This window comes from Erpetoichthys calabaricus, chromosome 13 (assembly GCF_900747795.2).
Source record: "Erpetoichthys calabaricus chromosome 13, fErpCal1.3, whole genome shotgun sequence".
In the NCBI taxonomy this organism is placed as follows: Eukaryota; Metazoa; Chordata; class Cladistia; order Polypteriformes; family Polypteridae; genus Erpetoichthys; species Erpetoichthys calabaricus.
Window position 1 is genome coordinate 145,706,414 of NC_041406.2, and position 21,686 is coordinate 145,728,099.

The window sequence follows — 21,686 nt, forward strand, 5'->3', positions numbered from 1 at the left end:
CGGATTTCGACTGAAGAGAGTCCATTGAAACATGTTCAGGTAAATAAGTGTGTGGCAAGGGAAACGTAAGGCAGCTACTGTAGTTTTGATTTGTCTGTTTTTTTTTTTTTTCTTTTCCACATTGGTGTTTGTCAAACTCATTTTTAAACCTCACATTGCACATCTTTGTTTCTTGCATATTGAAAAAAAAAAACAAATCACTCAAATGAACGTTAATCCAGGGAGCAGCTACATTTAAATGTTTTAATAGGACAGTGTTTGTTTGGTAGAGTTTTTTGGTGTATTTGGTACAATGTGTCCCATCTTCATGACATTTGCTTTCAGAAGTAAAACCTTGTGTTCATTGTGTCATTAAATTACTGAACGTTAAACGAACTTGTTGTAAATCAAGCCCCAAGCATTCACTCTATTATTTTTTTTTTTTTTTTTTGCTGAAATCATCTGAGATTTGGGTTATTTTTGTTTATAATCTTTATGATTTTTCTAATGGATTTTCCAGACTCTGTTTTACCGAGATGTCCAGCCAACTTTTCACCCCGTGTCTGCTCAAAGCACCCTGGGCTAATTTCATCTGCCTGACAGAGCACGCTGTTTCCTCACATGTGTCATAGCCTACAATAAATTGTACAGCAGGGCTTATTCCTGTTTTTAGAGTTGTTCGTTTTCCTGTGTTTTTTATGTGTATGTTAAAAAAAAAAAAAAAAACTACGCTAGAGTTTGTTGTAGATCCAGACACCACCAAGGTTAGCTGGACTCCAGTCCCTTTTCTTTCTTTTGCTGACAAAACCTGTTCTCAAGGGGTGTGTGTGTGTGTGTGTGTGTGTGTATATATGTACGTGTACGTGTGTGCCAGGGCACAGATGTCCAGTGTTGAGACCAAAGTCTAGAGGAACAGGGAGAAGAGACGGATTCCACAAGTGCACTTGCAAAATGAATAGATACTATTGTGCATAATTAATTCAGAGCAGTCCTTAAAACAGTCCAGGTACACATATTAAAAATAAATAAGCTGAACAACAAGTTAATGAAAATGTTTAAAAATCACAGCTGATGTGCAGTGAGCATACTACTAGCACAATAATGGCTCCCATCACATCCACCAGATCAGGTGGGTGCTAGACACATTGGTGAGGTTGAGGTGGTGCCCCTCTGTCTATGTGATGCACTTTGAGCATAAAGAAAAGTGCTATATAAATGTAATGTATTATTACAGTTAAGTAAATAAAAGGAAGACCAATATTCTGAAGCTCCCCAAGGACAGCTGGGGACTCTGCCTGACAGGCTCTGCTGACTGATCTCACCTCTTTGGGTCCCCAGGCCAAAGTCTTCCATTCATGTTCACAAACCTACTTTTAAATCAGAGTTTCTGTTAGGAGTTTGGCTATTCAATTTTTACTCCATTTCCTTCTTTCTTTTAATGGAACTTCTAGGACATCTTCAGTTAAGATGGACAAATGCTGCTGCTAGACAAAATAACTTGGTGGTCATCTAGTCAGTCCGTCTGTTGCTGTTTCTCCTCCTTTTTCAGGGCGTGCTGGACCTTTCCTGTTGATCACGGAGCTACTGCTAAGTGTTTATTGTAGCAGTTTTCTTAAGCATATGGTTTTGTTTACTTGCAATCATTTGACATTTGGACTGCGTCTCCAGCGTGACTACATGTCTGCTCAACACATGGAGGTGTGATAATATTCTGCCAGGCTACCAGAATGCCGTGTAACCGTGTGAAATATGTAACTGAACTGTCTCAGAATGTTCTGAAGGCTTAATGATTGGCTTGAATCCTTTATGATGTCCTTACAAATGGGGCATTGGGTGAAATTGACAGGTTAATTCAGATGGACTGTTCTTGATATTAAACAAAAACTGTTTTTTTAAAAAAAAAAAAAATAATAATAATAAAAATCCAGGTGCTGGATTTCTGCAAATTATTTGCATTTTTGAAATTTTTTTCAATGATTGTTGCATGATAGAATTTCTAAGAAGGTTCACAAATTACTTAAGCATGGATTTTACAAGATGTATACACACTGCAAGCTTATTAGCTACAGCTTGCTGTTTGCTTGACTTTTAAGCATTTTAGATACTTTATTAATCCCAAGGGGAAATTCACATACTCCAGCAGCAGCATACAGATAAAGAACAATATTAAATTAAAAGTGATAACAATGCAGGTATACAGACAGACAATAACTTTGAATAATTTTAACGTTTACCCCCCGGGGTGGAATTGAAGAGTCGCATAGTTTGGGGGAGGAACGATCTCCTCAGTCTGTCAGTGGAGCAGTACGGTAACAGCAGTCTGTTGCTGAAGCTGCTCCTCTGTCTGGAGATGACACTGTTTAGTGGATGCAGTGGATTCTCCATGATTGACAGGAGTCTGTCTCAACGCCCTTCACTCTGCCACAGATGTTAAACTGTCCAGCTCCATGCCAACAATAGAGCCTGCCTTCCTCACCAGTTTGTCCAGGCGTGAAGCGTCCTTCTTAATACTGCCTCCCCAGCACACCGCTGCGTAGAAGAGGGCGCTCGCCACAACTGTCTGATAGAACATCTGCAGCATCTTATTGCAGATGTTGAAGGACGCCAGTCTTCTAAGGAAGTATGGGTATATATTTAGTGAGGAACAATCCAGTTGAAACTTACAATAAGTTGAGGTGTTTTAAGTGCAGTGAGTCTTAATGAAAGGTGTAGAAAAAGTAAAGAAGTAGTAGAGATGAACAATGATAAAAATACATTGAATTTAAAAAGTATGCTTTATTTTTCTTTATCAGTGATTTCATCTTTTCTTGTACTCTGCTTATCTTGTACTCCTCGCTTGCTTAAATCTTGTTTTGCTCCAGCTATTCTATTGCAGACCATGCAACACCAATTAACCCAGAGAACATTGTAAGTGCGAGTGTGATAAAAGAATGTGTACTTATTTAAAAAAAAAAATATATAATTTGATTGTTTTCTTCTTTTTAGGTTCCATCTACAGACAGAAATGCATTGAGTTCTTTGTGGGGTAAACTGGCATCTGAAATCCTAATGCAGAATTGGGAAGCTGCAATGGAAGACCTTACCAGACTGAAGGAGACTATTGATAACAACGTAGGCATCTTTTTTTTCTTTCTTTTTGTTTTAATTAAGAGTTTTGTTTTTGAGATTGAGTTTTTAGACATGTTCCTTCATTTCACAGTATAATCTCTTTAATGCTTGTTTCAAATGTATCACATCTGAACATTTTGGCTTTGTTTCTGTCACTTCATTATCAATCATTTACCAAAGTCTCTATATGGGCAAACCTGGCTTGAAAAGCTGCCTTTCAGTTTATTACCAAAACGGAGAAATTGTTTTGCTTTGACATCATTTCTATTTACCACAAGTAATCCTGTTACACATTTTTCCCTTGAATTCAGCTTATCTGTAGCCTCAGTTCTTTTAAGTTTATCTGGAGAAATGACCATCTTGCGTCATTCCTCAATTTCCACTCAACATTATGAATCCTCAAAGATGTACTTGAGGAAGGATCAATACCTGTCCTGTACCTCTTTACCCTTCGTGGCTTTTCAAACTGAAAACTTGAGCACCGGCAGAAAGGCAGTGCTGCGGACCTGAGCCTTGGTCGGTCTGGAGTGTGAAAGAGAATTCCTACAAGTACTACTCTAGGATGTGCCCTGCAGCTGTGTGACTTGAATAGAACAGCACATCTTCAACATGACTGTGACTTTGTGTTCTGTTTGCATACTCCTAAAAGAGAGTTTAAAAACAGACCTTTGCCACCTCTTAACACTGATTTCTTTACCTTCTAGGTCCTTGCATTTTATGTTTTATCATTGTTACTGACTGCACTAATGTTTTTGTTGCTCAATTTGTGCTTTTTAATTCAAGTATCCTACAAAATAAACCCTTTTCTATCGTTCTTTGTATCCCATTTTCAATCCTCTTTAAAAATACACTTCTCTAGGTCTTTATTGGTGTCTGCTGTGTGCAGTTTTTTGTTTTTCGCTTGAAGGAGTATCTGTAAGCCTAGCCAGAGGTGAAAAACAAGGGTAATTTGTGAGGACAATTGGTTTACTTTTAACATATTCAAAACGTTATCATCTCAGAAGGATTCTGTCTATGTCACTTAAATGCCGTGCACATGATATGACCTTGAGCACAAGCTGAGAGTTGAAGTGGCGCTCCCCTTACTTTTCATTAAAGAAACCTGAAATAAAGAAACCTTTCTTTAATGCTCACACCTAATCATCGCACTGTCTTATAGAGCAGGCAAGGAAGGCCATGAAAAAAATGATTATAAATGAACGATAAAAAAAGCACCATGGCGTATAATCTCAAAAAAGTAACCAATGGATACCTGTTCTGTCTTCATATGGGGGCTTAAGAGATACAAAAAGGAAAATGCTGTGCAGTTCATTTAAACCCAAATGAGTTTATTTAGTGATCAATAAAACATTTTTGTGATCATTAAGAAGATATTTACTGTGCAGCATTAACTCTTTTTAATAGCTCAACGTTTTCCTTTTTTTTCCTGTTAAACTTGTTTGTTGCTACAGTTTTCTCTCAAGTATTTAACATTCTGCACAGGTTATGTTAACCACGTTGTTGTTGTTGTCTTCCTTCTATAGTCTGTCAGCTCTCCACTCCAGTCTCTCCAGCAAAGAACTTGGCTGATCCACTGGTCGCTTTTTGTTTTCTTCAACCATCCTAAAGGCAGAGACAACATTATTGAACTATTTCTTTATCAGCCACAGTAAGTGACCTTATTAGCTGAACTGCAAATGAAATTTGAGTTGGTTTAAATGTGCATATTTTTGATTGCTATGCATATGTATGTATGTAAATGTACATATACACACATGCATATACGTATAATTTGTGTGTGTATGCTAAATACTCGTACCTTCAAATGTATTACTGTTCATGAGTATAGTTAGTATTGGCATTGTGTACAGTATTCCCAATTTTTCCTTCTGGTGCAGAGAACCCCAAATTCCAATAAAAATGCCTGGAGACAGAGGCTTAGGGACAAGATTAAAATGATGAGTGATGTTAGATTAAATATATTGTGCTGGAATTGGTGAATTGCCCATCACACCATCATCACAACCTACATGGCAGTATTTCTCTTTAGTATTTCATGCCACTCAAAATTTTGAAACTGTAGCTTTCTGTTCCAGCATAGCTCTTTAAAGTAGGAAGAAAACTGCTATTTAAAATAAATGATTGGCGATTTATGAGGCACGAGTAAGCCCTATGGTTTTACTGCCACTCGCTCTGAACCCCAGCTGATCCCAGCCACACTGCTTGAATGGCATGGCATAAAGAGATGTGTCAAAATCCTTATGCATTTTCAGAATGTGATAGAGGAATAGTGCTGTGCAAGTGGTCATTGTGATATAATGACGGGAGATTATGTTTATACCCCAAATTGTAGTAAGTTGCTAAAGAAGATAAATAACCCCACCTGGGGTGTCTTGGGGCCAGGGCAGAAATTTATTGAGGGAAATGTATAATTGAAGAATAATCTACTACCAGCAGACGGAAGCTTACACAGGCCCAAAATTAGGGAGCTGACCTTAAAAGTCCCAAAATAAACAAGAACTCCTTCCTAGGAGCAGAAACTGTGAAATGTCTTGCTAAATGAGACAAGTTCAAGTAAAAATCCTTTATAGGCAAAGAATTTATTTATGTAAAGTCTCCAAAAAATGAGACAGGCAAATTAAGGGCAAGAAGGATCTTCCTAAATGGAAGTCCAGAGAAAGCTTGTCCCAATACACAACGGAAAAGAAGAAGCCAGAAACTAGTTAAAAATCAAAGACCAGCAATTCTCATGAAGACTCCTACAACTATCAGTGACCCCCCCAAAGTAGAGACCTGCCCTCTGACTTCAATATAAAGGCAGGGGGCGGACCCAACAGCAGTAATGTCAGGGTTACCCCGCCTCCCAGGGTTCCAACCCAACAAAGTACAACTGGCAGAATGTTTACATTGTTATTTGTGGACTAACCGAACAAAAAGATGATAATGAAGCAGAAAATACAGCAAAGCCAGGAATAAACCCTGGCTGAATCCCAATGGGGAAGAACGATACCCCAATGTCTGTCCCTTTTTGCCCACTCTATTTCTGAAGTCCTTTTTTACTTTGTTTTGCATTGTCAAGTAAATGATGAAGCCAGCGTCTTGGCAGGTTACCTAAATACTTGTGCTGTCTTTGGCCGTACCTGTTAGCTTTGTTTATCTTTGGAGCTACAGAGCCTGATTTCAAGGAAAGGAAGAGCCAGGAATCGAAACCACAACTGACTGTCTCACTCTCGATGTGTTGTGCTGAAATGCATTTATTCAATTGGTTGCTGTTTGTTGTTTTTATATCTTTCAACTTGGTGTGTTTGTTCATGTTTAAATGTGCCTCTCTGACATTTAAAAAACTTTCTATGTAGAGATTTTCACAAGTCTTCCTTTAAATTTTGCAAATGCCTGTAAATAAAGTAGTCTGAATGTTGCACTTTATGCCAACACAAGAAAACTTAAGGAATTTTTTTTTTTTATCGTAAAAAAGCCATTATCTAATTATTTGAAGTACTTCAATAAAATTTTCCAGGTAGAGCATCCTAACTCAGTTCTTATAAGGGGCACAAGAGTGGGGTTTTACCTAGTTTGGCACTCTTAAGGGTTGCATTTTTTAAAATTTGCTAGTGATCAGATTGTTGTCTCCAGCATGCGCTGTAGAGATTGGTGAGTATGAAAGTCGGCACCTGCAAATCAGAGGCCATGGTTCTTTCATCGAAAAGAGTTTCATGGGATAAGAAGCTGCACAAAGTGAAGCAGCTCAGTTACCGCAGGGCTTTGTTCATGGGTAAAGGTGATTATAAAATTGACATACAAGTTAGCAGTTTAGTTGAACTTTTACCAGACCATGCTGGTGAAAGAGAATCAACCTATACCCCCATCATCACCGATATTTAAGAGTTGTTTGTGGTGAATGACATTACTTCAGCGCTTTGCACACTTAAGGTTCCTGCACAAGGTTTCTGTGCTTGACCTCCATGATAGGAGGAAAAGATGACCTGCAGTAGAATGAGCAGTGTGGTACTTAAGATGACCGCCTAGCTGCCTTCCTCAGGTGTTGTACCAAACATTGCCCATGGGGTGAAAAACCAGAACACAAAGGAAAAATGTCTCTTGACTGGCCTGTGGGTGTCAAAGATTTTCCCAGGAAGAACTGTAAAAATATGCTGATGTTGCATCACGTTTTTGTTACTTTCTCTTGGCATCCATTGGCAACCTGACCTAGTTTATAATAAAATTATTTTGTTAGGAAAACACAGTGGTTACCTTTACCACATTGGCATTGTTTAGAGACTGTAGCCTAGATGAGTTTGGTTTCCTGACTTGTGCATGGTTGGTTGATGTTTTTCACTTTTTGATGTCAGTCATCAGCATCACAGCTGTAAACCTTGTTCATGTGGCCCTTCCGGGTTGAAGAGAGTTGCTACAATGCAGCGGTTACCGGCTTATGATAAGTCGATAAGACCAATTTTCTTTCTTGGTATTTTTATTATCTTTTTTACTTTAACACATTTTCGTCATTTTTAGATTTGTTTTTTGTCCAAACCATAGCAACAGGATGGACCCACAGATACGCTTGCTATTTTAAGGTAAATTAGCCATAAAATTACTTTTATTGTCTTTGTTTAACCCAGCTTCTGTAGTCACACAGATTGTGTAGGGATTTAGGGGAAAGCATCATTCTAGCCCAATGAAAGTAGTACACAACACCTTCATGGGCTGTTTGTTTCTTCTGGTCTACTTGAAATGTTGCTGTGTGAAACCCCAACCAACCAAACTAACTGGACAGTGATTGGAGATGATTAACTGCTTGCTTTCAGTCTGAGTGTGAAAGCTCCATAAAGTGAATGTTTCCTTCCAAAATAAAGAAAAAAATAAACAGGCTGCCAGTTCATTGAGATCTACCGGTACTCGTCGACTTCTGGATGTATGATGGACCAATGTATGTATTCAAACATGACTGTGTGCATAGTACTGTATAATAAGTCCCTTAAGTCATATTGTTTGTTTTATATCCTTTTTTTATCATTCTTGGCACATTGTGTAGATTTTCTATCATTTTTTGTAAATCATTTTTTTGTTTTATTACTGTTAATCGCATGGCTGCTGAACAGCGTCAGATCCTTTGTTTGACTGGTCAGTGTTACGTCCTCCATGTGAGCCTCTCCCAGTGTTCATTGTGTTAACTCTAAGAGGAGGAATTGTTCAGGCAGTCTGAGCGCTCATGTTTTCTGTTGTAACATTGCAGCCTATTAATAATAAACATTAACAGATAAATAAACTCTGTGTGGTTTCATTACCCATCATGGCTGTTTGCACGAAGCGGCACATTGCAAGTCAAAACGCAGAAGTTTCGGAGGTTAACTGGATTCAAATCCTGAGTGCAGCAGTACGGTGTGTGCAGTGAGGTGTATGATGGTTACAATGGGATAAGTTCAAGTCACACACAATCATTTTCTTTCTAACTGCTTGATCACCTTCATTCTTGTGTCAAGATCAATTGCTTTTTTTCCTTGTAATTTTTAAGACGGATGTAATTGAACGTAGTCAGAACCGCGGCAGGTGATAAACGGAGATCGAGATTAATGAGTCACGGCATATGGAGCTGGCGTGGCGAAAACCATTGTTTGCCCGTGAGATGCAGTAGCGGTGGTAAGACGCATGGTATTTGTACAGTTGTTATTAAATTTGACACTACTTACTTTCCACAAGAGTGTAGGAAAGTTGAAAGCTGCATACACATCATTATTTTGAATAATATCAGAATTTCAATTATCTTGTAAGTATTGAAGAATTTAGTTTTTTTGGAAACAGCCTGAAAAGGTTAGGTAGATATTTGTTCTGAAAGCTGCAGCTGAAAAGTTGGATATTATTATTACTGCCCACTGTAATACTCCTAACCCTCCGAATCCCATTCAGAGTTGCATGGACCAATATGACACCACTGAATGCAAGGCAAGAGGGAAGGTTGGTAGTTATACACACACCCAGACTAGCACAGTTGGAGAGAACCCACCAAGGTACAGGGAGGATTTGTAAAGTCCACACAGATGAGGACTGTGGAGTTTTAACCCAGGATGCTGGACCTGCGGAGCGGCAGTGCTGCTCACTACACTACAAATGTAATAAACCTAATAGTATGGATCAATTCTGCAGATGACATATTGAGGGCCTTAAGATTAGAATGTTTATTTGGAATTAGTCCAAGATTGAGGTTTGTCCTTGAATGCAGTAACCAGGGTAATGGCAGGTACCCCTCCCCATTGCATCATGTGCGATGGCATCAGCTTCACCTGATTTCATTTTCTCCACTCAACATCCCCCCCCGACCCCCCCCCCCCCCATGCTTTGAGAAAGAAGAATAGAAAATGATTTAGAAGAAAAGCAACACCAAAGATTAGATATCTGATTTTGCAGTCTAACCAGGTTCAAGGGCAACTGGAGAAAGTATATTATCTTCAGATAACCTATGATGTAGGTGCTAATAGGTAATCTAATACCAGTGTAATACTAGACGGGCACAAGGAGAGTAGATAGAAATATGGATCCATTTGTTTTTTATTTTTTATATGTGTGTCATGAAATTGGAACTGGGATCTTGAATGTACAAGCGCAGTTCTTTTGTACATGCATTTTCTACATTTATTTTATCATTATTAACCAAAAAACTGATGTTTCTCTGGAGTTGTGATTAATTGGAATTGAATACAATATTGTTGCATTAATGTAACCGTTGGGGAAATAAGCAGGTTTTTAATTTGGATTCTTCTAATTCCCAAATTTCAAAAGTACACATACACACATTCCTCCATTTAAGTACTTTTCAGTGACAACCTGAGTATTGTTGAGTTTATTTTTAAAGTCAAAGTAAGTCATTTGTCAGTAGTATATACTGTATGTCTACAAACTAAATCTGGTAAAAGTGCTGCTTGTCTTAGTATGCAGAGTATTCATACGCTTCAGCATGGCCCCAAACGAGACACGTTTGCTACTCATTTGAGACCTCACTGAATGATGACTTTCTACCAATGTGCAATTAGAGTAAAGGACATGTGATCTGGATATAACAATTCCCTTTATGTAGTAGGGGGGCATGAGATGGGCTGTGAGCCCCTGGCCAAAATACAATACAATAGAACTTACTTTTTATATAACACTCCTCACCGAGTGCAGGCACAGATTGCTGTGAACCGTTCTTGGTTAAAATACAAGTATAGATTATATTCTTTACTAAATAAACAACATGAATACAGCTTTGTTAAGACACACAGAGATCAAGGTAGAACTGATTGAACATAAATGGAAAACCAACAATATCTGTCCATGAATTAACTGATGAGCTAGGGTGAGTGGACAATAGTGAAGATTAAAAATATACACAGAAAAGTCAAAGAGAAAACCACAGTCATGGAGCCCTCTGCCAATTGGCCACCTACCCACTTCTGGGTTTTCTATACTGGGGTCTGTGCTGGCCGTCCATTCTGAGGAGAGAATCTTTCCATCTGAAAATGGAGACTTAAGAGCACCCCACAAAAGAAAGAGACAAGTGGCTACAAAAGAGCACAAAAATATCAAAGTACGCGGATGTCCCAGAGAGCATCATAGTATCAGGAAATGGAAGGTGCATCACACCACCAGTGTAAAGATGACCACTCACCAAAACATAGAGACTGGGAAGGAAAGCAACAAGGTCTACAGAAGTCTATTGCTGAAACTGGAGTATATGTGCGAGTCCAAAATCTCAAGAGCCCTCTGTAACAGTGGTCTGTTTGGGAGTATGCCCAGAAAGAAGCCATTACTTGGGACTGTGCATGAGAGGGTCACAACTAGGATGGGGGAAGAGGATTTGTTTGTGCACAGTTAAAATGTGGAATAATATCCAATAACATTCTTGCCGTAAAAATTGATGTATTTGGTAAGTTGAAGCCCGTTTCTTTTTGTCCCCCCCCCCCCACCCCCAAAATGTACAGGCTTGTGTACCCTTTAAGCCCCATTGTAAATTGCAGAACAGACAAGATATTTTCAAAATTTATTAAAAATAAAAAATACACTTTAGAACACAGTTTTATGTGGCAAACAACAATTATATACTAATTTGAAGTTGTTCAGCAGAATTTCCTATAAAATTAGTTTTGGGCTTGGGCAAACCCCAAGATTTGACCTCTTAATTTTGTGCTCCAAGAGCTCAAAGCTTGTCTTGTGACATTGGACTTGTCATCTATGATCGCAGTAGGAGTGAATTTCCATAAATCCATGCTAACAAGTAAAGTGAAAACACTGTTGAGTCCAAATAGGAGTGAACATTTCACTTGTCATCACATGAATAAGAGGCCTGACAGTTCGGAAAGTATGCAACAAGTCCCGGGCTGGCGTCAGCAAAGTGCAGTGCTTGGTGCCACCACCTTCACACTGGTGGTGGAACTCAAAGCTTTATATACATCAAATGAGAAAGCATGTCTGCAAAATTCTAGCCCATTGCTTGTGAGGTGTCTCACATGCTCACTTTTGCAGGTAACAGCACATGCTAAATACAATACTGCAACAAGTGGCCCTAGGAGGATTATCACCTGTATACACACACTAATTTAGGACTTCAGAGAAAACTGTGCAATGCTTAGCCCTTTTTTTTTCTTTTCTAACAGTATGACTTCCATTATTCCACCTGTTCTGCTTCAGACAGGAGAAGATCCCTCATTTAGTGCGAGAAGACTACAACAACACAGCTCAGACATATTTTCCACATGGCACTAATAAAGTGCTGTGTCTAAGTGGTTCAGACACTGCTATGACCTTGAATGTTGGACGCTGGACAACACCCCAAGGGTGCACTCCTGTAGAGCTGTGTCTGCCATGTGGTTACTCCTGGCACTTGTCCCAGTTTCTGCCTCATTTCAAACATTTGTAAAGCAAAAGAATGCGAACACTACATTGTTTTACTTGTGTGAGGCACCATCTTTTAATCATTGTTTTGGTCTGTTACAAAGTACTACATACGCTGGTAACAAAGATGGGTTTATAAAGAAGACACTTGCAGGGTTAATTAACCACTTCTCCCCTACTCACCCCTGTAAGAACTGGACAGTGACACAATGGACACCATATGCAGTATAGTGGCTTAGATCAGTGCTTCTTAAGCACTGGGTCGCCGTCGCTGTTGCACTGGAAGTTAGTACTGTTTATATTGGTAGAGGGTCTCAGTGGGTTGGCACTGTGATTGCGCTTGATCCCAATCCCACACCTTCTGACAATTGTGCTTGATTAACCAAGGGGGAATAAGGCAGCTCTGACGATCATGCTCAATTCACGAAGAAGGAATCACACTTTGATTTGATTGTGCTTGATTAACCAAAGGGGACACCCCTGCCACTCTGACCAGTGCACTCACCAAGGAGGGGTAATGGCACGTTTGACGATCACGTTTACTACACTACCCCACTTGACATCAGAGAGGTTCAGGAAAGGAGGCCTAGAAGAAGTTGAGGACAAGTAATTGCAGAACACATTTGAAAGATTTATCTCATGTTTTTGTTTTTTAAAGTTTGACTACCCATAATATAAGGTGAATAAACTTATCTGTCCACGACAGAGTGCCAGAGTTTACTTTATGGTCTTTGAAGTAAATTCTCCTCCTTCAGTTTCTGTTCCCCAATCCTTAACACACCTGTTCTTGGGTCAGAGCTCAGCAAGCTGTTTTAAAATGTGTTACAGCCAACAAGCATCGGAGGATTTCACTTCTCTTATCATGTGCTATCATTTTGGAGAGCTACAGGGAGCAAAGTCTCGATGAAAGACTTGAGTGGCAGCTGCTCTTTCACTGTATTTATTACTCGAGGGTGTGTAAAGCTTCACATATTGAGATAATCGGGTCAACAATTATTTGTGTATGTTTCATCTGTTGTGAATTACTAGACTGTCCTAACAGCTATAAAGCAGTGTCAGTAATACCAGGATATGTGTGTGGTGCTGCTTTAAAACTGGACACAAGGCGAGAGTAGCATGCAGGTTTTATGGCAGTCTTTACTAAAGTTTTAGTGTAGTCACATGCCAAAAATCAACATAATTGTATAAGTAATGGCAAAAGATGGAACTAGTAATGTGCATTTTTAATACTTAAATATGACAGTTGAAATGTTTGCTTCCGTGCTGCATGGAAGCCGTGACCTTCCACAATTAGCACACTGGTTTTGTACTTCTGTTACTCTGGACTGCTGAATTCCAGTGGCTTTTTGTAATGATGTTGTGGCATTAAACCTTCTTTCTTTCCTTTTTAGGTATCTGAATGCAATTCAAACCATGTGCCCGCACATCCTAAGGTATTTAACTACCGCTGTCATCACAAATAAAGATGTGAGAAAGCGCAGACAAGTGCTGAAGGATTTGGTTAAAGTTATTCAGCAGGTAGGTTGCACTTATTCTGGATTGGCGTAGACTGCTTGATGTTGACTTTCGGTGTCTCCTATTCCAGTTCTGTTTCAGTGTGTTTGAGAACTGCAAAATCCAAACTGGTAAGGGAGAAAAATGAGAGGTCAGATTACCTTAAATTGTGAGTCACCTTTAATATGTTTAACCCAAGACTGCCTGGCAAAGCTTTTAAAAAGACTGTTTTGTTTAATCAGATCAAATCCTTCATTTTTTTTAGTGTTGCTTAGTACTGGGGAAGGACTCTGCATTGACATTTTAGTTTCCATATTTTCATAAGCTTATATTATTTCCTCGCTAAGGGTCGCTAGGGTTATTTTTGATTCTAAATGTTCATTTTATTATTTCTTTTAGTGAATTTAAGGAAGACTCCATCCAACAATTTTTTGTTTGTATATGTTTCTTACCCCATGTAGTTTGTAGTGATGGCTGTGAAAATGTTTTTAATATCCTCTTCCCATGCAGAACGGAGCATTTCTGACAGAACTGATGTCTAGGGTCTCATTCATTGGTCAACAGTCCAGCCCAGTAACCGCTTATTGACTCGGATCAATAATAATCAATGACTACTCATATTTAAAATTGGAATAACATTTTATATTTGATTTGTTTGTCTTCAAACTTTCTGAACATTTTGCCTTAACGCAATATATGTTTGACAGTTTTATAGTAAAATTTCAAAATGTGTTCAGAAATCAAATTTTGCAAAATAGTTTTTGTATTTGTTCCTATTTATATTGAAATATTGAATAATCAACATAGAATAGTTATGTAATCTACTGGAAACATGTTAATACAAGATCAATGATTGTTGTATATAAAAATATGGTAGGCTTAGGTTGGCACGCTGAGTGACTTTGCAGCATTACTTTAGCACAACACTACTAAAGCAGAAGGCTAATCGTCCAGCCACAGGTCTCGGGACGGTGAGGGTAGGGTTCTCCTCCCAACGTTATCTTAATCCGAGGGCTGATCTCTCTCAAAGAATACCTTGATGAATTGGGTGCTGACATCGGGGCTATTCTCTTTAAAATGTGTGAAATGATTTGAGTACAGAAATGTCAGAGTTGAGGTCTTTGTGCAAGGGCTGAGGTGGTGTTAAAGTAGTGTGTAACAGCAGGGGCAAAGAATTCATTATGACTTACACTGGATTGTAGTACCCTAGATGATGAAGGACACTCTCAGAACACTTCAGCATCTGCTCACTTGGGTACAAGCCGACTATAAAAGAATGCAGAAAGGCTGTGGATTCAGAAACTGTTGAATTCTACAGTGTAATGTGGTTTTTTTAACATTTGGATTTTGCATTCGGTGTGCATGAAAAGGTTAACATATAGTGAATAATTCTTTTACTTGAAGCAGGGCTTTGCAAAATTTTGTTTTTGAAGAATATTTTTATTAACTTGTGTGTATTTTTGAATTTTTTTATGTTAAAGTAAACTGGACAACATTTGAAAGTACTGATTTTTATAATTTTTTTTTTTTAGGAGTCTTATACCTACAAGGATCCAATTACAGAGTTTGTGGAATGCCTCTATGTAAACTTTGACTTTGACAGCGCCCAGAAAAAACTACGAGAGTGTGAGTCGGTAAGTGCTGTGGAAAGCGGCATAGTTCTTGGTTTACCCTGAGGGTTTTTAGTAATGTAGAAAACTAGAAGATAATTTGATTTTTGTTAGCAAATAGCCATCATGTCAAGCTGAAAACCGCTGTAATGTTGTGCTTCGTGTTACTGCTTTCTGTGCTAGATAAAATAGTCTGTTCAGTTCGTTGATAGACATAACCGTTTGAGTTCACCTTAAAGAATGCGATGAGATGGCTTTCTGTTGAAGCCCAAGAATTAATCTGCAGTGCGTTGCTCCCGATCAAAAGAGGACCAACTCCGAGAAAAGTCTTTTATGAAACAAACAAATGGCACTTTTATTGTTACAAGGGTTTCTCAGTATGAACGCCTAGCATCAGATATGACCTATTGACTGGTCAGTGGCTGAATAATACATCAAACAGTTTTATAGTTGCAGTAAACATGATTAGTCATCAAGTGAAATGTTGTGGCATTCTTACTCAACCTTTTACTTTTTTCAGAGTCATTAAATGTTTAAGATATTATCTGATATTTCTGAATTATTAGGAGCCAGGAATTATTCATGAATCATAATGGACCATTAATGTACCATCTTGTTTGTGACTCACTGTTTCAAATTTGTTTATCGTTAATTGTCTTAGTGGTTTCTGCTCAAAAGCGTGAATTTGCATTGCTCACTCTTTGAAGAAGGAAATGTAATGATTTCTTTTTGAACAGATTTGTTTTTCCCCCCCAAGTGAGGCATTTTTCTAATGAATTTTGTTGGCAAATGAAATTTTATTTATGGGCTAATAATGAGAATGTGTTAATGTCCTTGTTTTTATTGGGACACATTTATGCTTAAATATTAATTCACCTTACAAAAAGACACTTTTCCTATTCTGTCCGTTTCAACAGATGGCAGATCACTGGCACGATTAGTAATAAAATGCACGGCACTGTCAATCCAACAGATGGCACATCCCATATTAAATGGCATACAACAGAGACGTTGTATTGCATGGTGCTCTGCAAAAACGCTGAGGTCTACGTTGATTACTGAAATTTCTACCCGTCTTGGACTGGTAGCACTGCTGGTTCATAGATAAAAGACTAAAGGGGTCTTATTTAAGGACATTGTAATAAGAGGTTAAACAATAAACTAAAATGGCACTTCTGTTAATTTAAAAAAAGCAAACACATGGGCAGGATGAGCACAGGTATAACACAAAGCAGGTCAATCGCCTTCAGCCTGTAAGAGAGGGGGTCTTGAGTCCAACCAGGTGAGTTGGTTTGCTTACATGTTAAAAATGGTTGACTTGTAAAAGGACTCGGTGTCTCAATTCTGGACTCACTTGACCCTGGCCTGTCATCCATATTGTATTTGAGTTGTTACCCTAACCTCACCTCACCTCACAGCAATAATCATGCTGAAATATTGCAAGAACCTTTCTGAGATTGAAACTTGCATTGTATGCAGTCTTTAATTCTCACTGCCTAATATCTTTTAAAAATTATTGCTCTTGTGCTCTATAAGCCCTATGGTTGACACTGATACTGCAGCTTTTTCATTTGCAGTTTCATCTTTAGCTTCTTATTCATTCACTGCAGAGTTCTCCCCAATTTCATGACAATGTGCAGGTTTATAGTGAGACAAAATTAATTTGCTGCCTAGTCAGGTTCTCTGTGGAATTTGCATCCTGTGTGTGCGTGCGTGCGTGCGTGTACTCTCCCTAAGGTACTCTGCTTGCTTTCTACACCCTTGTTTTCTGGATATTTTAGTTGGTCAGGCTGTGATTGTGTGATTTCCTTGCTATGCCCTGGCTTCCTCTTCAGTGGTTTGTTTGTGGCTTGGTCATTTGAATTTAAAGGGGTCTTTAAACAACAAACATATGGCAGTCCACCTTATCCTTTCACACTTACCTTATAAAGTTAGCAGTATTGATAGAACACCAGTGTATGCACTCCAATCTTCAAAGGGCAGAATAAATAATTGCTGGCCATAATTTATCAAACCTGAAGTCTCTTGATGTTTAATAGTATGAACGCATTGGAGTTGCTCCTGGGCGATGAAGCAGGGGCTTGCCTTATTAAGGACTTTGCTCTTGCTTTGGCGTTGTATTGTGTTGGTGTTTTTAATTTTAGCACTCCACGAAGCCCCCCTAAGTGATGCTCGAAGTGTGTGTATTGCCTCAGGTGCCCGCCTTACAACAGTTAACTCCCATTTAATCCTCGTAGAGTGTGCGCCTGCCGCCGAGTTGAAGCACGTAGTGGACTAGAGTGGCGTCTCGAGCCTGTTGCATCCACCCCTTCACCATTTATTTCTTGGCTTTCCTTTTAGATGACAGGCAAGGGTAATTTCAATAACGAATTGGTCCAGTTTCATTGAAGATTTGCTGGAGAGTCATAACAAGTTTAACTAAAAAGCAGCCGGTCTGATTGTGGTTTCATTTTTTACAATCTGTGGTGAAGAAATTAGTGTGTGTTTGTACTCCGTTAATCTGCAAAATGTCACTGTGTTTTCTGAAGTTTAAGGGGGCCTTCAGTGCATGGGGCTAATTTGAATGCCTGAGGAATTACTGCCTATTTTGTTTAATTCTGAACCCACCATAGTAAAGCCAAAGTCCCAGTGTCTGTGAATCTCTGTACATTTTGCTTGCAAATATTCAAAACATAGTGGTTTTCATTGTTTATTTTTTTTACTTTATCCGGGAGACGGAGAGCCTGTGGCTTTCTGTGCCTTAAAGGTGTGCAGCCTTTCATAATCTGGATTTAGAAGTGCCATTCAGCCTTAATTATATTGGATTTGCTTCATTTTCAGCTGCAGGTTCAATAATAAATGAAAAATATGTCCGTCTCGGTACACCTTATTGACAGTATGTCAGCCGTACAGGAACTGGCCTTGGCATCGGTGCTGTAACACACAATGCTGGACAATATAGACATCAGACAGAGTTGGCACCAGGAGTGTGCTGTGATTACAAGAAGGAGATGACGTTCTCATTGGAGGATGTGGTAGAAAAGGAAGGTGGTTGCCCCAAGTGAGTTTAAGGAGCTGAGGTGGTGCGTTCACACACTGCTCTGGCTATTAAGAGCCGAGGATATATTTGAGCTCAAGCTCTCGTTTGGAAGACAGATTTTGCCAAGGTGCTGCCATTGTGCACATGATTGCAGTTACATTGGAGTTGAATTATAGATGCTAAAACTTGAAAAAATATTTAAGGAATTCATTTTACAAAGAAATGAACTCAAAATACACAGTTACAATAGTGACAAACTTGGGACCAATGTGGAACAGTGATTGTTTAGCATAGTCAACTGTGCCTGAATATTACAGTGCATCCGGAAAGTATTCACAGCACATCATCACTTTTTCCACATTTTGTTATGCTACAGCCTTATTCCAAAATGGATTAAATTTATTTTTCTCCTCAGAATTCTACACACAACACCTCATAATGACAACGTGAAAAAAGTTTACTTGAGGTTTTTGCAGATTTATTAAAAGTAAAAAAATTGAGAAAGCACATGTACATAAGTATTCACAGCCTTTGCCGTGAAGCTCGAAATTGAGCTCAGGTGCATCCTGTTTCCCCTGATCATCCTTGAGATGTTTCTGCAGCTTAATTGGAGTCCACCTGTGGAAAAATTCAGTTGACTGGACATGATTTGGAAAGGCACACACCTGTCTATATAAGGTCCCACAGTTGACAGTTCATGTCAGAGCACAAACCAAGCATGAAGTCAAAGGAATTGTCTGTAGACCTCCGAGACAGGATTGTCTCGAGGCACAAATCTGGGGAAGGTTACAGAAATATTTCTGCTGCTTTGAAGGTCCCAGTGAGCACAGTGGCCCCCATCATCCGTAAGTGGAAGAAGTTCGAAACCACCAGGACTCTTCCTAGAGCTGGCCGGCCATCTAAACTGAGCGATCGGGGGAGAAGGGCCTTAGTCAGGGAGGTGACCAAGAACCCGATGGTCACTCTGTCAGAGGTCCTCTGTGGAGAGAGGAGAACCTTCCAGAAGGACAACCATCTCTGAAGCAATCCACCAATCAGGCCTGTATGGTAGAGTGGCCACACGGAAGCCACTCCTTAGTAAAAGGCACATGGCAGCCCACCTGGAGTTTGCCAAAAGGCACCTGAAGGACTCTCAGACCATGAGAAAGAAAATTCTCTGGTCTGATGAGACAATGATTGAACTCTTTGGTGTGAATGCTTGGAGGAAACCTCGCACCATCCCTACAGTGAAGCATGGTGGTGGCAGCATCATGCTGTGGGGATGTTTTTCAGCGGTAGGAACTGGGAGACTAGTCAGGATAAAGAGAAAGATGACTGCAGCAATGTACAGAGACATCCTGGATGAAAACCTGCTCCAGAGCGCTCTTGACCACAGACTGGGGCGACGGTTCATCTTTCAGCAGGACAACGACCCTAAGCACACAGCCAAGATATCAAAGGAGTGGCTTCAGGACAACTCTGTGAAAGTCCTTGAGTGGCCCAGCCAGAGCCCAGACTTGAATCCGGTTGAACATCTCTGGAGAGATCTTAAAATGGCTGTGCACCGACGCTTCCCATCCAACCTGATGGAGCTTGAGAGGTGCTGCACAGAGGAATGGGCCAAACTGGCCAAGGATAGGTGTGCCAAGCTTGTGGCATCATATTCAACAAGACTTGAGGCTGGAATTGCTGCCAAAGGTGCAGCGACAAAGTATTGAGCAAAGGCTGTGAATACTTATGTACATGGGATTTCTCAGTTTTTTTTATTTTTAATAAATTTGCAAAAACCTCAAGTAAACTTTTTTCACGTTGTCATTATGGGGTGTTGTGTGTAGAATTCTGAGGAAAAAAATGAATTCAATCCATTTTGGAATAAGGCTGTAACATAACAAAATGTGGAAAAAGTGATGCGCTGTGAATACTTTCCGGATGCACTGTATATATTTTGAATAAAGTCTTAATTATATGGCCGCTTTGCTCTGTCCGTTGTCTGTACTTCTTTTTCAGGGTTGTTTTAATTATCATTTTATACGGGTGTTCCATCTCATAACCAGGTCCTCGTGTAAACACCATTGAGATAACATAAACTTAGTTAGTCAATGTTGGAAGTTAGCCTCTGTTGGCAGAAATGTGTGCGTTTATATCAAGAATGGGAATTTGATGTCCATAGCCGGCTGCAGATTCTGCCACCATATGCTGTAAGAGATAATATGTGTAACATTTTAAAAGTTATTAAATAGATCTTGAAAAGCTAACTACATAAATAGCCACAGTTTAAATTGTTAAATGGGACATGTCTCGGTTCCTCAACGGTCACAGGTGGTGGCTAGGCCTCTGATAAACCCCCTTTGAGTTGTTCATGTCTGGTCCATGGTGTGCGTGCGTCTGTCTGTCTGTTAATTAATCTTCTTTTCCTGACTACGTTACATTACATTACTTGTTAACAGTGAAAGCTGTGGCATCAGTCGCCTCCAGGATGTGCCAGGTGTCTAATCAGAGTATGACGGATGTTGGAATGCGGTGTCGTGTGTGTGTGTGTGTGTATGTATGTAGCAACCGTGAAAGTGTACCAACCATGACCAAGCTAAGTTCAGCAGTAATAAGAAGTTCATCAGAGTTCTAGATTACAAATTGCATCATAACAAACAAATGAATCAGGTAATGAGTCTTTGGTCGTATCGGCCAAATCAAGTAATAAATATGGCAGACTGATTCTCTTTTTAATAAATTTACTTTTTTTGATTGGTCTGTTTTGTATTAAAAATGTAATCCAGCTGTTTTGTTCATTCTAAAACAAGTTGAAACTATTTGCCAGTGTGGAAGCTATTGATGAAAGGAATACAGGATGTTCTAAGAAGAATACAGCAGTCAGGATGTTTAGGTGTTTACATTTCTCAACATTGACTGCATGTAAGAGGAGGTGTCCGTCGGTGGTCATGTCAATAACAATAAGTTCCTGTGGATTCTCCTTGCTGTCTTTCCTTTTACTCTCAGTGTCTAAACAGCCCAGGCACAAGGAGATGCTTGTGCCCCTCACATGCAACACTTACCTTTAATTTTCATCCCATGAAAAATAAGTACATTTCCAGGAATGTGCTGCAATTTTTGTCTTCTCCAGCTCCTTTGTAAAAATGTTGTTTTATTTCATGGAGGTGAAGGCTCCAGACAAAAATACTTACTGGGTAGCAATTTGCTCCTAAACCAGAAAACTTTGAACAATATCCCACACACTTAATTATTTTCTCTCTCTCCCTGACATGGGGCCTTAACTGCTTTCTGAGTTCTGGGCAGAAATAAATAACATAGAGTGGCTGGCTCTAAAAGCACACAAAGAAATCTGCAACCATGTATTATTTTAAGGTGTGAAAATGGAAAAGCATGGCAGACCACAGCAGACATGAGCGGTATGTGCTTACCAAAACAAAAACACCAAAGTAATACAAAAGTGTGATTTTTTTTTTTTTTTTTTTTTAAAGAAAAAAAAAACATTTATATGTACTGAACCCTTTAGAAGAGAGTGTGACAGTATCCCCATTAAATACTCTACTTAGTTAAAAGCTGAGAGGTGTAGTTTCAGCCCTGATTTTGCCTTTCTGAAACCCAATAAGAGCTGAAGGTGCGAACTTCTTATCTGTGTCTGTGCTGACAGGTAT

At 39.3% G+C, this 21,686-nt stretch overlaps 1 protein-coding gene across 1 annotated transcript in view; it reads left to right on the plus strand.

Annotated features, from left to right (window-relative positions):
- LOC114641887 (eukaryotic translation initiation factor 3 subunit E-B) overlaps positions 1-21,686 on the plus strand; it is an 80,413-nt gene that overhangs the window by 19,405 nt on the left and 39,322 nt on the right. The window contains exons 6-9 of the mRNA XM_028790909.2: positions 2,965-3,090; positions 4,611-4,735; positions 13,323-13,449; positions 14,958-15,059. Coding sequence (XP_028646742.1) covers positions 2,965-3,090; positions 4,611-4,735; positions 13,323-13,449; positions 14,958-15,059 — 480 coding nt within the window. The remainder of the gene's footprint in view (positions 1-2,964; positions 3,091-4,610; positions 4,736-13,322; positions 13,450-14,957; positions 15,060-21,686) is intronic.